Genomic DNA, 18,009 nt, shown 5'->3' on the forward strand with positions numbered 1-18,009 from the left:
GTTGACTTTGCCCGAAAAAAATGATAAATATAAGCCCAAGTATAAGAGACAGATCTCAGTCATACTGGCTCAAATCCTTAGCAGCTCCAAAGGAGCCATTACAGATTTACTGCGCATTCGCTTAAACTATAAGCCATATCCTAAATAATCCATTAATCTAGTACATTTTCTCAAAGGCTTGCAAATAAGACTTTTTGAGTTGCCACAGGCTCCTCTTACATGTTGCCAAGGAGAATCACATCAAATAAGCTAACAGAATTACCTCAAAAAGAATTAAAGACCACCTAAGCTTTGAATATCATTTTATCCCCAGGTCTTTTATTTTAAAAGTTTGGTTTTCTCTACCTAACGGCATTGAAGCTTTAAAGAACAGAAACATTAAGGAGATTTCAGTGACTACAAGACCTCCTTTAAGCTAGATTAAAAAAAATTAGTTTTCCCAAAGAGTCCACAGTACGTAACTTAATTGGTCAGTTCAGTCCAAGTTTGACAGGGGCTTCCTCTGATAATGCTCTGTAAACAGGGCAGCACTCTCAAACTCTTCACCCTCTTCGATTGCCTGGGGAACTCTACTGCAATCTGCAATGCCAATTTGACTTCGGCTGCCTGTGCCTTTGTCACCCCTGTCCTGGCCTGCAAGCCTCTGGAGCACTGCCAAAATTCCCATCAGCATGGATACGCTCCATGGAACCACGAACCTCCGGGTGCCACTGCGGGTGTGACACCTTTGGAGATACTCAAAACTTGTTTGGAAGAGGCCCTGGACAACCCGCTTGAAATTGGCCCTGCTTTGAACTTGAAGGCTGGACCAGATGACCTCCAGAGGTCTCTTCCAGCCTTCCTCCACCTCCCCTTTTTTTTTTTTTTAACCACAGGTTTTTTTAATACAATTTTAAGCAGCATCAGCTGTCACATGTGTATCAAAATTGTCCTTCCCTCTTCTATCTGAGTGGTCATAGAACCATCTTGTTGGAAGTCTCAGCATTTATCTTCATAACACTCAATGAGTAAGTATTTCACTACCCATGGGAGGCTAAAATTCATTAGGCTAAGTTAACACTCAAGCTGAAGACAACGGACAGCTTGGAAAGCAAACGCCTAACATCTGATGGAGCAACAAAAGGACTTGAAGTAAATCCTCCTTAAATTGTATTTGGAAGCAACAGAGCCACAGTTTCTATGACTTAGCCCTGTTTATGGACCAGTATATACTTGCTAGAGTAGAATAAACCTTTTCCTTCTTTCATCTTGCTGCATATCTCACACTTCACAATACAGTCTAGGAACAAAGTATTTGCCTCTGCAGTGCCATGTGGTACTCTGCAAACACAAAATAAACTCGAATAAAGACAAGGCCAGGAGAAAACTGTCAAATTACACTTTATTGTATTGAGAAAGTAGGCAAAAGAAAGACTTGGTGCTCAGAGATACAAATTCATTATTTGCTGACAAAACGCTTGCATTCCCATGTCTGTATACTCTTCACTTTCTAGACAGTACCAAGTGGATTTTTAACAGGCAATTTTTCTTTTTCCTAGACTAAGGAAAAAGAACGCCTATGAAACTGTAATTTCAGATGAAAATGTGGTTTCTGCCTGTAGCTCTAATTTTACTGCAAAGTTCATGATTGGCAGCAAATAATTACATTTGGCCTCAGAAAGCAAAAATACATAAAACTCTTTGTAAGGTCATTAAATAATAAGCATTAGCAGCATACCCAAAATACATCTTGTACAAATATCATTGCACTTGAACATACACAAGCATTTACCATTATTTACACATTAGAATTTGTATAGAACAGCAAGAGTGATATATACAGAAAAAAGAGCGGAAACTAACAGCCCTAGATGACAGCATATCTAGTGTTGACTCCTTATTTTTTCCATACAGTTTCCCAGGATGTCTCATGAATTTGTTCACTATATACTGTTGCATAAAAAATAGACTTTACAAAAAGTTCAATCCCCAGTTAACACTGCAGACTAATTCTATGTACTATTAAACGTTCACTGCACTAGGGAGCAAGGGAGTCCAGTTCAGCTCCTTACTAAAATAACAGAACTTGACAGGCTCTACCTACTTACTGTGCTTTACCTTACAAAAGACACTGCACTCACTTAAGCTGTGCAGTCACTACCCAGTGAGTTCCAAAGGCAGTTCCCTACCACAGAGTATCTCCCACTGTCTTGCAAGCAATGAAATTAACTTCTCTCGGCTTTCCGCGCTTGGGATAAAGACATACCACTGGATCTCTCTACTCCTGCTGCCTTCTTCTTTAGCTTGTCCCTTTGGGGCACTATCAGTCTCTCCAAAGTGATCCAGTGTTAAATTCTGCATCAGATCCTGGTTCTGAACATCATCAAACACAAACGTGAGGGCCTGTGGATATGTCTGATAACCCATAAGTACTCTATCCAAATCCCGGATTCGTCTGCCATCTGCAAGCTGATACTTATCTTTCTTTGGTGGTTCCTTAGCAAATTCAGGTAGTGGGTAGCTGATATAATCTTCATCAAAGAGGAACAAATCAGAGCTGGTTAAGATTAGTGTTTTAGGTTGAAGCAAACTACTGTTTTGGGCAGATCCTTCTACATGATTTACTTGAAATGCCAGCACATACAAAAGAATATTGAGGGACTGAAGATTAGTCAAACCATCCATCTTCTCTGCCACTAGAAAAGCAAGGTCCCCAATTTCCTCTTCATTGGGATAGATAAATTTCACTCTGCTAGAGTGAATCAGTTCGTAATTCTCCATTTTTCCTGCAAAGATAAATCTATGTTACTCTACAATATTTTCTTAATGCATGAGGATAAGCAACAAAAGAGACAGTTAGTTGTGGCTGGAATAACTCAAGTTTTAGAACCGTTTATACAGTTTTTATTGTATACAATATTAGAATAATTTTATTTGGATTGCAAATCTCTACTGGAGTCTCTCTTGCGTTACCAACACGCTTTCCTGCTGATTTCTAACCACATAACTTAGAGTTGAGTTAGAAGCAGATGAGATAGAAGGAAATACAGCTGGATTCTCGTCTCAGAGACTATCTGCCTTCCTACCAGCTTGTTTCCTGTCTCCTCCTCCCGCTCCCCCATTCTGAACTGACTGAAAGCATTATCAGATCACTGAACACAAACAAAATGCCTGTTTCTTTTAAGCAGACAGGAAAAGGAGGGAAATAAAAAAAAAGAAAAAAGGTCAAGATGAATAGCTTTTATATGGATGAGCACATTCTGCTGCTACATGCTAGGTTCTGGAATGGCAGGAAGCGAAGCTGCACTGTGGCCTACATTACTCCCTGCTAAGTGGCTAAATATGACGTAGCAAGCCTTGAAGGCATCTTGTGCCTGAAAGCTGCCTGCTTTTTCGCATAAATCAACTGGCCTAATAAAAGAGATTCTCCCTTCAGGCTTTGCACTTTTTGGGCTTACACAGTTTCTCCTTAAAACGGTGACAGTAATAAACATCCCTCAGAAAAATTCCATTTTGTTTGCACCATCAGCTGGCTTCAGAATTCTAAGCCAAAACAGTTTCACCTGACATTTGAATTGAACCTAGCACACCTTAAAAAGGTCTAGTTTTCACTTCACTGCATTTTCACAGAATGACAAGATTCCTTTATTTGACCAAACGAGGAGCCACATAACCTTCAGACTTTGTTAAATTCACTGTTCTTTAACGAGAGACTTGCAAGTTTCAGCCTAACCTACAAAGAGGAGTAGTGGAAGCTACACTAGCACGCATCCTAAAACACGGTGCAAAGGATGCAGTTTCTGCTGGACTCCAGAATAAGCAACACTAACTTCACAGCAAGGCTGTCTGATATTTAACCATTCTGTTCCGACATGGCATGTGTAAGACAGCAATTAAGGTAAGGGAGTTTGGTAAAGTATCAGGGACAAATAGGAAACAATTGATGCCAACATGTCCTTTGAAAGAGTTTTTATAACTACACCTTAGATGATGCTCTAAATACGTAGCCTGAACAACTTAAGCCTGAACAACTTAAGCCTTATAGAAGAGGCATTTTACCTGTGTTTTTATTCCCAAATTCCGAGTAGAAGTCTTTATCTACTGGTTCAGGTGAAGGTGTGCGTGCCAGCAATGACAAAACTGCCATAAGCTGCTGTATAAAGGCATGAGTGTTGTAACTATCTCTTGTCAAGCAGGTGACTATATGATCTGCAGAGTGTCCTGAAGAGAAGACAGAATATAAAACATTCACACATGTGAACATAGCTTTATTATAATTTTTTCATCAACACGGAACTGTCGGGAAAAAAAAAAATTTCTTGCGAGGATTACGTCTCCTGAAAATAGGCAATTTCAGATGCATCACTATTTGGATAACTTTGCAATCCTTGGAAAAAAACAAGACAATCCTGTGCAAAATAGTATGCACATTTATTGCATTGATTGCATTTATTGCAGTTGGACCGCTGCTGTACAGCTTCATCCTCATTATCTTACCGTTACAATTAATACAATGGAAAAACAGCCTCAAGTTTTGTGTACTTACTGTACATAAGAGCACCTTAAATTATCTCCAGTAGGGTGATTTTTTTCCCCCTCAAGGTCTCACAGTACTTTAAGAGAAAGCCTTTTTAGAACATGGGAATATGTAACTCACAAATAGCGAGACTCCGGGGCAAAGCACCAGACCTGAAACTTTAAACTCCCACACTACTTAAGTTCAACTTTAAGTTGACATCCTTTCTTTGTGCAAATTTTAAAGCCTCATTTTCCATCTAAAAAGTCAACTGTCAGCTACACATTTTGCAGTATGGACAGTACCTTGATATTACTCGTCATTGCAAGTCACCACCTCAGTACAACACGAAAGTCTTTAAGATTTTCTTTTTGATCTCTCTTGCTAAGACACAATAATTTTTAAAAGCACTTGTGGGATCAATTAATTCATTGATATTAAGCCTATCTCAAGTTATCTCAAGTGCAAGACCTTGCAAGACATTATCAACCTACTTATTTACACAGCACCACCAGCATTATATTATTTCCTTTTAAGAAAAAGCAGCAGCAAGGTAATATACTCTTCCATACCAGTAATGAAATAAAGATGAATCCATCTAAGACAGGACTAAAGAGACAATATGGAACTAAACAAATTTAGAGCTCAAAAGGTACTCACCAGTAATTCTGAAGTACTGGTCAAACAGGCCAACATTTACTGACTGCAGATCATTAAGTTTTAGCACAGAGCAGCAAGAGAGGTGGAAAGAGCTATTTTCACAATCTGAGTTTTCTTGATACCAAAAATCTGCTGAGAAAAGAATATACTATAGGAAAAAGTTGCAGAAAAAAAGAAAAAAATGATTTCTCCCCCTTGAGCATAATTCTTGTATTCAGATCTTACATCTATGTCACACTCAAAGGAAGAAATTGGGAATTTCTCAATAAGTTGTCAAGTTCCAAACATGACCAAATCTCCTTGCCAACAATGTTCCTGGAAGAAGCAGCTGCATTCATACAGATTTAAAAGAGCAGATGCGTTCATGAACCAGTCACACAAATTAAATGCACACCGTGACTTTCAGTTACAATTTTGGCTTTTTTCAGCTGCTGAAGTGAGGCTAGGGAGTATTGACTGACATCTGAGAAAAGCACGGACAATGCAGCACACGGAAGGGTCTGTATGAGAAGTAGCCATGACTCAAGACCCTAAAGCTGTTTTTTGAAGATAAAAGCCCCACGAGAGTAGTCTGTATAGGGCAGACTGTGCCACTCTTTTCCTCAATTAGGATGCCCAAAAAAAGAGTACCAGGCAAGACTGGTACTTAAGCTGAAGACAAAAACACAGACTAAGTTTGTTACCTTATTATAGCTTGAAATTAATAAATATCTTACCTGACTGATGCTCATGAGCACGAATGAGAGAATCATCCAACAGAAAGTAAATAGCTTTTGTTGAGAGAAGCACACAAGCCATCACTTCCGCATCAGGTGTTTTGTAAAACAGAACTGAAGACCACATGAGATGTCTCAGCTCTTCATTTTCCACCTAAGATATAAATCATTTCCTAAATCATTTGTGCATTTATCTTTCAGTTTCATCAGCTTAGAGGCAGTTTTAGATTACTAGAAAAACAATTTCTAAATCTGAAGCATCTGAAAATGCTATAATGAAAGAGTGAAAGTTCACCCCAAGGCTGCTAAACTCAGCTATAATAGCTGTCTACAGAAAATGTCTTGTATACGTAAGAGAAAATTAAGAGACTAATTATTCCTAATTATTTTTGTGTTTCCTGAAAATAACAAGAAGCCAGAAAAATATTTGGTGCACAAAGTCTTTCTAGCATAGACACTGAAAACAAAATTTTATCAACTTCTAAGTATCAGCAGCATTTCCCAAACCTCAACAAGCCTATCAAGCCTGCAGATGCTACTGAGGGGCTGGATTCAAGGAGTCCCCCTTATGAGAGAGGATGGAAACACAGGTAGCAATTACAGCTGCTGTTACAGCTAGGCATCCTCCAAGTTCTAGCTTGATGAGCTTCCTGTGAACTCTCAGGTGAGTCACTTGCTCTCTTTATCAGCTCCTCCAGGTGTAAAAAGAGTAGCACAACTTATAAATAGTGCTTATTTTGAAAGATTTGGAAATGAGGGGAGAGAATAAAAAAAAGTCACTATGTTTCTGAATGCAGTGATCTTTCATTTAAAAAGTCACATTATGAATTTAAGGTAAGAGTAGTACTTTTAAACTTTCCACACATAGCCTGTAAACCCCTTATTCAGAAACTGGATTTAGATTCAGAAACTGGCTTAGGTTTCCACACTTCCTACAGCCATGCACCTGTTGTGTCGTACTTATGCACACACACATTGCACAACGAAGTCAGCACACTACCTGTTAATTTAGTTAACGTTATAAAATAATTCCACTCAAGTAATTTTCTTTTGCTATTTAAAAAAAAAAACAAACGTGAGGAACATTCTCAAAGTCATTATATTTTCAAGGCAGGTACCAATGTACTCTCCTGTTCTACATCAAGGATCCTGAGGGCAAAATAAGCCCAGCAGGATGCCAGTCACTGCAATGCAGTGGGGAACCCGAAGTGGAGTCAGTAGCACAAACAAGGTTTTGATCAAACAGCCTCCAAATTTGGCATAGCCTAACTCTTGTTTTAAAGTTTGATCAAGAAAGGTTTGGTGGGTTTTTTGTTTTTTGGGTTTTTTTGTTTTTGTTTTTTTACTATTTCTATCTAGTACTGAAAGTCACATCTTTCCATACACCTGGGCTAGGCACAATACCTCTGCAATGTTGTTATGGAAAAACTCAATTAGGGCATTTCCTTTCAGCCCAGCAACATACTGCAGAGAGGCAGAAACATGAATGTGAACTGGAATCTGGTTATCTTCTGTCATCTTCTGCATAAGAAATTCAGATGGATATAAAGATGACAGAGTCAGATGAGGCTTGCAAAAGCTAGAAGGCAGAACAGATCCAGAAAAAAGCAACATCAACATTTAGGGAAACACATAGCCCTTCCCCCACAAGCATTTGTCCTTTACATTTCATTTAACAATTAGGAACAGGCAACTTTTATTCTCAGTATCCATGGACTTATTTACTCTAAATGATTTATCTTGAGCATCAAGAGAAAATCTCTCCATCTGTCGTGACCTCACCCTGCAAGGAAGTGAAGTAGAAAGTATCCCTCCATGAGAAAATATGTTTTAAGGTGTAACCGCAAAACAAAACAATGATAAATGAAGAAAATGAGACAGATACAGTTCAGGATAACCATTCATGCATACTATATATTAGCAGAAAGAATGAACTTGACCAACGTTATAGGCCTGATGAAATCCAAAAACAGCTACGATGGCAAACACTAACACGATGGTTAGGCCACATTAACTTCAGCGCTGTGCAACCGACCTTTTACAGGAATCATCGTTACCTGGCTGATTGACTGTGTCTGTCGGACTCCAAGAAGTGATTTCTGACAGAATCTGATTTGCTTGAAGCTTTGAAAATAAGAATAGTCTTAACATCCTGCAGGAGTGTCCTTAAAAGACTGTAGATTCTTAGGAAGCGGAATTTCTCATGAGGTAGAACAAATACTGCTGTAACAAATCTGTATCCAACAAGCAACTCCAGCACATGCCCATCCAAAAATGAACCCTTCTGCTGGATGGAACCATGAGCTGGACGCAACACAACTGATGCTAGTGGAATCTTATCCAGCTTGAATATACTTCTCAAGTCTTCTGCACCTAGCCATTTGCCTGGCAGTACACTGAAATCTACCTTTACTATGTACAAATGCTGGGGTGTTAGAAACAACCAACAGGGTTGGAACACACAGGGACCCGGATCAGAAGATTTATACATAGCTGAATAAAGTGCAGAACACAAAGCGTTTTTTGACTGTGCTTTGTAATTGCCAGCTGACTCTGGTTGATGCAAGGCTTTCTGAACACTGGGTTTATTCCTGTAAACAAGATATGTTGGGAAACAACCTTTTATCTCAACATCCTCTGATGATATGCAATTCAGTTCCACAAGCTGACAGACAAACTCTTGGAGGTTTGCTTTTCCACAGTACAATGTGCAGCTTGGTAACACTGATGTGCAGTGTTGAGAGCAACACGTGTGTAAACAGGAGTAAAAGTCTTGAAGATTCTGGGAGTCTGAAAGAACAAACAAGCAGTTGTCACTGTTTTTCAACTTGAGCGTTAAACAGATCTCTGGCATAAGAAAGCCAAATTCTGTCAGATCACTGTATGGAAAACACAGCGCTAATTTCAAGGCAGAAGGGATATGCTGGCAGGTTCCTCTCAATTCCTGAGGAGGAATCTCAAACACGGCTATCATACTATTGGTCAAAACCAAACAGGAAGCAAACTGCCTGAGTCCTTTATGAACGTGAATAGAAAAGCTCCAGAGAATTTTGACTACATCAACACTCGCCACTGCCGTGTTGTCCGATGACCGAGTATCTGAAGTAATGCTGAACTTGAAAGTCTGATCTCCTTCATGAAGTCCCATTTCAAAATATCCATCTTCTTTTTCTGTGGCTCTGCAATCACCCAGAGGGTTTCCTTTATTCTCTGTAAAGGAGGGGGGTGATCTCTGCACAGTCTGCACTATCAAGGCAGAAAGGTGCTGGATAAAATCCTGGTTTGTGGCAGTGTACGACATACAATTAAAAGGCAAGATGACGGTGTTAAAGGGGTCAGGCACTGCACAGTGTTCTTCCTCTGAATGATCCAAACTTCAAAAGAGATAAAAGCCACAGTAAGTACAAGCTTGAATTTAAAAATAGTCATAGCTACCTATGAGTCATGCTGCTGCTTCTCAAAGCTTGGAGACTTAATCTTGTTAACTCAGTTAAGTCAGTGTAGCTTGCAGAACATCTTTGCACTGTACACAGCCACTGGTTTAAAAGGCTGGTAATGTGTAATACTATAGAAAGTATGAAGAAGTAAAATGTTTACTCATCTTCCATTTCCCATCCCTAAGAAGCACATCTATACGAGTGAAAGCACTTTGCAATACAGCTACTGCTGGTTTTGAAACTACCAAAAGCATCCCACTGTTCAAAGTAAAAATACTTTGCACCATGACATTGCTTTCAGTCCAAAAAAAAAGCCAATGTAGCATACAATGAAAGAGAATGTGTTTTGCCTTAAAGGCCAGGTTTTAAAAATGCGGTGTCCGGAGTTATTACTAAAATGCTAGTGGGGATTTAAACCAGAGCTTAGATGTCGCTAGCTTACCACATATGATGACCTCTTCCATATTCTGTGGATGAGTCCAATAGAGAGGCAGGTGCCTAAGGAGAAGCAGAAAACATCAAGAAGCCACCAACTACTTACGGCTGCTGACACTCTTCAGCACACATGGAAACCAAAGTTAACGTTGGCTCCAGCATTTTAAAGCTAGCTTACTCATTGCAAAGTCCTGACTGTTGTACTCATAGGCAGCTGAATAGCTATTCTTACTTAGAGGATCTAATCTGAAATCCAGTTTGAGGATCCTAAAATGCTTCACCTGTTTACTTTAGGTTGGACATTCAATTAAGGCAGGCAAGGACAGACACTGCTGCTGATTTGGGCACAGATCCAACCTGTGACCCATATGCATTCTTTCTGCAGACTATAAAATGTTACTGAAGTAGTGCACAGTGAGATAAAAAGGTAAAGGAACTTCTTGATGACCAACTACACTGGTGGCAAAGGAAGAGAGGCCCTGCTCCTGCCAGAGCTCCTGCTGGCTCTTTCCCCTAAGCCATGCATATTAATGAACTGTGCTTGCAATGCTTTTAAGCAATGAAATAATTCAAAAGCTATCAAACAGCAGAAGTTTGAAGGAGACAAATTAGAGCCATCATCTATTGACAGGGAGCAGCTTCTTCCATCACATAGCAAGAGAATCTTCTTCCACAAAGTGATGTTGTTACAACACAAGTCCTACACTCAGAGTAACTAAGTTGACACTAAAGGGCAACGTGATGCTAATACTGGATCAACATGTCGCATGACTTGAAAGTCAAGTACTTAATACAAACAGTGATATCAGTTCTCTACAACTCGGTAAACTGGGATTATTTACTTAATTTAAAAGGTGGACCAGCCTTCACACAATTTGAGGCTACCTTCTTTTTCCACCGTAATAGCTCTGAAAATCAAAATAACTTTGCTATGGATTATTTTGACAGCAGAAGTTTAATATCAGAACTCAACGTGCAAGAAACTTTTAAAAATGCCATAAAATAAACATAAGAATTGCATTTACCTGATTTTTACATCTGGAGTCTGATATTTCAAAGCATCTCTGGGGAACTGTATGGTCTGTAGGAGTCGAACCACTGGACTGCAAAGAACTGCTGGCTAGGACTGCTTCTCTATGAATTATTTCTAGAACAAATACAAACAGCTCTTAAAAACCCTGAAGCAAAACAAAGCACCAAAACAGGTGCTTAACAGAATCTGCCAAACAAGCTGAACTAAAATCATCTAACCAAAATCTGACTATAAATCATTAAGGGTAGAGGACGTCTTCACATAATAGCCAGGACAAAACAAAAGCAGGTACACATGAAATTTTAGCCTAATTACAGAAGTATCATTAACTGCACTGAAAGTTATATTAACAGCTAAAATTCCTTTTTCAAGCTAATAATCAACTTCAATCTGGCATAGGAATTTTTCATATGACTTCCGAGTGAGTTTTAACAACACGTTGCCAGGCTGGCAAAACCAGCAGCAAAGCACTCTGTGGCAACTCTGCAGCGTTCTCTCAAATTTCTGTAGGCTTCAAGTTTCAAAGTGTAATACTTGTGTAAATCCTTCAGAAAGTCAACCACACTGAGAACTTCTGGTCCTCCAAAGGCCACTCTTAAAGACAGTCTACTCACCTTATTCAGAACCTTTTTGATGTGTTCAAAGACAAATGATCAGGAAACATTTTCCTGAGTGCACATGAGGCAACACTCTAAGGGATGTTTGACATTTGTTGCTTGTTTGACACTTGCAGTGTTGCACTAACACAACCCAGCAAATCAATTTTCAGTGCTACCACTGAGCAGTTTAAGTATATAAACGCACAAGTTAAAAAAAAAAAAAGAAAACCAACAGAATTACTGTACGGGTATAAGACTCTGACTTGAGCATAAACACTCCTGCATGCAGCACCTTCCTGAACTGATGATAAAGTTTATCACCTTACATCAAATCTTCTCACAGTCAGAGGAAAAGCAAAAGGTATTTATTACTTGAAAAAAATACTGTGTTAGCAAGAAGGAAGCTCAAATTGACAGGAAAAACAGAACACGACAGCATTATTTTTGGTTTTCTGTTTCCTATACAAATATTTAATCTTTTTCCATAAGCCATTTTTCAGTGACATTTAATTTGAATAATATGTTACGGAAACAGATGGTGTCTACAAAAACTGCAGAGAAAACAATTCATAGAAATAACACATCAGGAAATTAATTCCATTATTCACGGTTTAAGGTCTGAAACTCATTGCCTAGCATAGTTCAAAATTTCAAAATAGATTTCTCACAATCTGTATTTTGAAAGCAACCCTTGACAGCTAAAAATGCAGCAAAGAATCAATTTCTACCATTAAAGCTGTGAAGCAGCGTAGCCTGCCCTACTCCTCTTGCATTTTTCTACCGTTTTTAGTAGCCTTCCCTAAGATTTTACCAGAGGGACTTTATGGAAAAAGACTATCGTAAATAAATCTCAAATCTGACTCTAATCTTGGGAGTTCTGTAGAAATTTGCTACAAGTACTTCAGAAAGAAAGAGCTGATCTTTTCTTCTCTTAAGGCTGATTTGCTCCTAAGCATTTACTAGAGTGAAAAAGGACAGTTCACCAATATTTTTTAAATAGTCACAGCTATTGCCCCCGTACATTTTTATAGCTAGCCCTGTACAAAACTGTAGATTGTTACATATGCAAACTGTCTCGACCCTGTAACTTAAATACTTTACACTTTAAAGTTATCCAGAAGAAACTAAATACTTCTTGCACACATTTTGCAAAAACTGGCAGCATTTTATCGGCAGGTGACAGAGGATATCTAGAAGTGTTACAAGAGTAAATGAAGTACATAGATAGCAACTGCATCAGTATCTGTTTTAAGCTGTTTGTCCTAAATCACATGCTCTCAAAACAATGTCATTGTTAGAGATTGAACTCAGAAGCCTCTACTGATTTGGCAAAAGTCATGGATCGGATTTTTTTCAACAATCAAGCTGTTTCTCTCCCCCATTCACCAATTCAACAATTTACTGGAAAGAGTAAACTGCATCACCCCAAATTACTGGGTATATACTTACTGCTCTTTTAAACAATTAAGAAGTCTTCTCCCACTGTTCACGTCCAATTACACTTTAAAGTTTCTAACCAGGCAAAAGCCAAAAAAATTTCTTTTTGTTCTCTTTTCTCAGTCAAAAATCAATATTCCTGTAAGTCACATGTAATCTTAAAGGCTTCTGCAAAAACTCAAAAGGCACCTAATTTTTTTAAGTTGCTAATGCAACAGGCTTTCTTTTTTGGAACATACAGTAAAAATAATTTTCAGGTAAAGCTAGCAGGTGCTACAGCACAACAGACGTGCCAAAACACAAGCTCAGCTGACCACTGATCCCATAACTTGTCTGTCTTCCACTCACGTACTTTTCCTAGCTTCTTTCAGATTTATTGATGGAAATGCAATTCTTGTCAAAAAGCAATAATGAGACAGATGCTATTTCATCATATGTTTCGTCGACCAATAACTGGTAGCAAGAAATCGCAAGCAGCAGTTTTAAAACATGTCTATACTTCAAGGTTTTCCATTAAGGAGCGAGGATACATATGTAAACTGGGAAAAGATATTTCGTCCTCTGCTGGTGATTTCTGCAGGGTAATGCAGTAAAAAAAGTCCTGTACTCAAACTGTCACCACAGTTAATTAACACTGGTGAAGAGCAGGTCAGTTTTGCTGATTCACATACAACTTGCAAGTTCTAAGCCAACGCTAACATGTCTGTCTGCTCCGTTTTGTCTTGATAAGCCCTATATCCATGCATGCAATGCTCATGTATATCAATGCAGCTTCAAAAAGCAGAACCAAGAGGCTCGGCCCAGCAGCACGATACATACATGATTACCTTGGCTGGAGCTGACAGGACGAGGCAGAGAGGGAGAGGAAGGACGAACAGTAAGAGAAGAACAGTTTGATTTGGAGCTGGCAGCAGTGAGCCTGGAGTCCTCACTGATCTAATAAAGAAAGTATGCGGTGATTAAAGAAAAAAAAAACTAAACGCACAGGACACATTAGATCCTGAACTAAAACTAGTCTATAAAGGTTTCTCCATTTTAGCACTACCTTTCTCAATTTTAGTAATAGCGAAGTTAGCGCCAGCATTTCTTTGTCACATCCACTGAGGTTCCTATTTCCTTAGAGCAGTGGAATTCCGTTAAGAACTAATTTCAAAAAGTCATTCTGATCACTAATCGCTGTGTTGACTGACTACAGTAACAGTGGGTTTCATAAAATACACGAGAATAAAAGCAAGATTCTACCCTGCAAGGACAGAACAAGCTCTGATAATAATTTTAATTCCTAAGCAGGAATTAAACCAGCTACGCAGAGCGCTAAGAACAGACGCGTAAGAAGGCAAACAGGATGCAGATTTCTGACTTTTTCCCACTGCTAAATAACCTGAAGAAGGAAGACTGGTAAAGTCACTTTAGTATTCTGCTGCATAAGCAGTAAAATTATGTTTCTGCACTTATGCACGACGTAAAGCATGGCTGTTATGGTCCGTTGCACATTCACTGTGTACTTTAAGTCATTCCGTCTTTTCCTCCCACTTCCTCTCTCCCAAGCCAGCACAGAAAGGAAGGCCAGATAATTACTGAAATTATACTGAAAACATAGGAAAAAAATTAAAAGTTCATCCCACATCAAAGCAGCAAGCAAAGAAATTGTAAAAAATTGTTATAACTAAAGGAAAGTTTAATGAAGTCCACTTAGACCTAATTTATTTGGCTATTTGACAATGTCTAATTTGGCTATTTGTCTAATTGGCCTATATTTGGCCAATTAGAAATATATTTCTTTATAGCCTTTTTGTAAGCTTCACAACACCATAAATATCACAAGCAGCACATTCGACTGACTCCTCCCAGCACCACTGCTCCCCAGCCCCAAACTCACCTTTTTATCTGAGTTGCTCAGTTTGTATTTCACCTCCTTTGCTTTTTGAATAGCTTTCAGCACTTCCACAGTGTCTAGTTCCTTTTCTGTGGTAACAATGTTATCCAAACAGACCTGAAGAAAATGTATAATATATCTAAAAATGACATTGAAAATAATGCAATCTTTTTTTAAAACTAATGTAATAACGATTAGCTTGATGTGAGCTTTGTGCATTTTTGTAACTACTACACCCCAAAATGCCGTATCACTTTAGACTCTTGCTCTAAGGTGGTATTAATTTAACGTAAATTCAGAAACACTTGATAAGCTGTTTCAAGACCCTTCTATAGCACAACTGTGTTTCAGTATTAACATACTGTTTCTTTATCCAGTGAAGACAGGATAAAATGGAATACTACTAATACGGTCTCATTCTCTAAAGGCCTTCTCCAACGCACAGTAAAAACCCATCGGCTTTACTAACATTTGCGCTACTTTCCTCAGCAGACTTTAAAAAGGATTTTTTTTTTCAGTTAGGCGCCAGCTTCAAAGAAAAAGGGCATCATAGTTTACCTCTGAGGCCCTGTCCCCAAACTGGGCAAGGACTTTGGTCCGGTAATCAGGAATGATGCTCAAAGGATTGCTGGATAAAGCCACCTTTTCTAAGCATGGGAGGCTTCCTATATTTCTTACTTCATCAATCTGAAAGTTTACAGAAAAATGAATAAATGTAAATAGATAAATGAAGCATCAGCATACAGGCTGAGCATCTCTAACATAAATTACAGTTATATTATACTGTGAATTTCCGGTAATAACCTGGAAAAGTTGCTACAGCTGCATTTTTTAATTTGCAATTTCACTCTTTAGAAGAAATTTCTTGCAATTCAAAGCACAATTGACACTGAAATAAAGATCAACAGTTACCTGTTCTATTTTGTTGTTGCTCAGATCCAAGTTGACCAATGAGTACAGTTTGTTAAGACCACACAGCCTTTCCAACTGATTGCCTGCTAAATTCAGGGTTTTGATGTTTCCTAGTTTCGTGTGAACACCTTCCAGCGAGGTAAGCTTGTTGTAGGATAAGTCCAGATGAACAAGGTTGTAAAGATGCTACAAAAGCACGGAAGAGCCATGTCATATACCAAATCATTATAATGAAACAATGTTAAAGACGCAAGTACTAAGGCTGGTTTATGTTCAGTGCAACAGCGTTTACAGGAATATTGCCTAGCAATAAAAACATGAATTTGTTCATAAAACCGGTTTGAGCTTTTAAAACGGGAACCCTCTCAAATGCAGTTTTACTGATTAAGAGCTATGGCTGGCAGTGGAGGCAAGGCACTAAATGTTATACATCAATATTGGCAAAGAAAGGAAAACATCTAGAGCAAATAAGAAATGCACCACTAAAAGAGTACTTGATGTCGTTACAGAGAGTAACCTATTTTGCCTTAAACTGTTTCCCATGACAAAGATCAGCAACAGAATTCTGAAACAAAAAACACATTTGGAACAAAAATCCACCTTCAAAAGCATCGTTTACCTGTAAATTTTCTACCAGTGATACCCCATTGTGACTCAAATCCAGGAATTCAATCTTCGGAATCAATTTCTAGAAGGGGGAAAAACGCCTGTGGTAAAATGCATCATAGCTTATAAATCAGGACACACTTCCTTCACCAACAGCTGACTGACAAGCAAAAGAAAGGTATCATCCAACGAGCAGTGTCTCAGTTTTTGATATAAAAAAATCATTTGGTTCTACAGTGCAACAAAATTAATTTGAATCCTCCTCTTGAGGAAAACGGAAACAAACTATACTTCTCAGAGTAACCTGTTGTTAAGTTCACTGTTTGTCTACACATATTGATTATACTAGCCAAGCATTATATGAGCTCACATAAGCCTCTAACTCTTAGAGGCACATCTTAACCCACAAAACCTTTCATTCTGGAGGACTCAAATGTTGAATATGATGCTGAATTTTGATGCTACTGTACATACATTTGCTTTGTTTTGGTTGCAATCTCACCAATGACTTGCCTTGCTGAAAAGCCTAAGCTGAGAATCACAAACAATCTTGAACAAGAGGACTGCCCTCCATGTTCAGTTAGAAAAGTAACTATTTTTCATGCTTCACAGGACTAACTTGAGTAAAAGAGTATGTATGTTTGACACATGTTCTTGTGACAAAAGCCAGATTTTTTTCCTTAACAATTGAGTTACGAAATGCAAAAACAAGGTATTGGCAAAATATTTCAGATGTTGATTCCATGCTCTATATACTGTGCTGACGTCAAGAAGTCTGCCAGAAAATCAAATGTTTTTAAATATGCAGGAAGCTTCAGCCCTGAAAATACTCCAAAGTCTAGTCCAAGAAGGATTTTGGGTTTTTTTTTTTTTTTTTTTTTTTACCTTCCTAAGTGGCCTAAGGCTAATGCAAACAGTAAAAATATGTTTCAAAAAGTCAGTATTCACGAGTGTGTTACAGCGCACAGAATGATAAACAGCTCTTCTTCTTTAGCAAAGGAAATGCTGGAGTAGTAGAAGAAAATTTTCAAAAAGTCTCTCCTTCAGCTTTTTCAAAGATTGCTTTCTAGTAAGCTTTAATTTGGGTTGCTAATCAACATTAAAAAAGTAGGTGCAACTGAAAATCCTTTGAGAAAAATGAAGATATATAAAGTAAATGCAAAACCCCTCCTAACGACATAATGCTCCAGAAGAGCACAGTATTTTTTTTTTCCCTAAGATGAAAAATAATTCTTCCAAATGAATCTTACCACTGAATCATCAATTTGAGATATGCTGTTGTGACTCATATCTAAAGTTGTTAAAGTTCTCCAAGTTGGGATAACTGCTGTCACTGGACAATTTGAAGTTGCACCCTCTGGCTCCCACTGATCAAACTCGGAGGCCTCAGGCACGAGGATTTCCTATTGAAGACAAGCACAGTAAAGCATTATGTTTATGTCTTCAGCGAAAGCTAACCATTTTGAAAACAGTCCAACAAACAGCATGCATAAGTACGTACGATTTCTAAGCTTTTTAATAATCTAAATTACAGCCATAGGTCTTAAAACGTGAGCTGCCTGGGTCAGAAAGCTGACATGCTTATTCTACATTGATAGGGAGAGACTTCCAATATCAGTAGCCAATCTGAATGAGGGGATGGAGAGATACAGTACAGGAACTGAGAAAATTACACTACTAGATTTCCCTTGCCAAATCAAAGCACAGAGAAAAGAACCACCAAGATATTAGCATTAAACTCTGGATGAATAACAGAATAATGCGTTCCAATAAGCATAAGAGATGCCCCTATGAAGGGACACA

At 38.4% G+C, this 18,009-nt stretch overlaps 1 protein-coding gene across 2 annotated transcripts in view; it reads right to left on the reverse strand.

The window, feature by feature from the left end:
- Positions 1-1,364: 1,364 nt before the first annotated feature.
- The window catches only part of NISCH (nischarin), a 31,724-nt gene continuing 15,079 nt past the window's right edge, over positions 1,365-18,009 (reverse strand). The window contains exons 8-21 of one of the 2 annotated variants that reach the window (XM_068960251.1): positions 17,457-17,609; positions 16,220-16,288; positions 15,601-15,786; positions 15,247-15,375; positions 14,692-14,805; positions 13,640-13,748; positions 10,769-10,890; positions 9,751-9,806; positions 7,929-9,245; positions 7,276-7,450; positions 5,872-6,025; positions 5,156-5,284; positions 4,039-4,200; positions 1,365-2,765 (exon numbers count right to left, since the gene is read on the reverse strand). In XM_068960251.1, coding sequence (XP_068816352.1) covers positions 2,137-2,765; positions 4,039-4,200; positions 5,156-5,284; positions 5,872-6,025; positions 7,276-7,450; positions 7,929-9,245; positions 9,751-9,806; positions 10,769-10,890; positions 13,640-13,748; positions 14,692-14,805; positions 15,247-15,375; positions 15,601-15,786; positions 16,220-16,288; positions 17,457-17,609 — 3,504 coding nt within the window. In that variant the 3' untranslated portion in view covers positions 1,365-2,136. Of the gene's footprint in view, positions 2,766-4,038; positions 4,201-5,155; positions 5,288-5,871; positions 6,026-7,275; positions 7,451-7,928; positions 9,246-9,750; positions 9,807-10,768; positions 10,891-13,639; positions 13,749-14,691; positions 14,806-15,246; positions 15,376-15,600; positions 15,787-16,219; positions 16,289-17,456; positions 17,610-18,009 lie in introns of both variants that reach the window. The other variant, XM_068960249.1, reaches the window with a different exon arrangement.

The sequence above is a fragment of the Struthio camelus genome, chromosome 14 (assembly GCF_040807025.1).
Source record: "Struthio camelus isolate bStrCam1 chromosome 14, bStrCam1.hap1, whole genome shotgun sequence".
Taxonomy (NCBI): domain Eukaryota; kingdom Metazoa; phylum Chordata; class Aves; order Struthioniformes; family Struthionidae; genus Struthio; species Struthio camelus.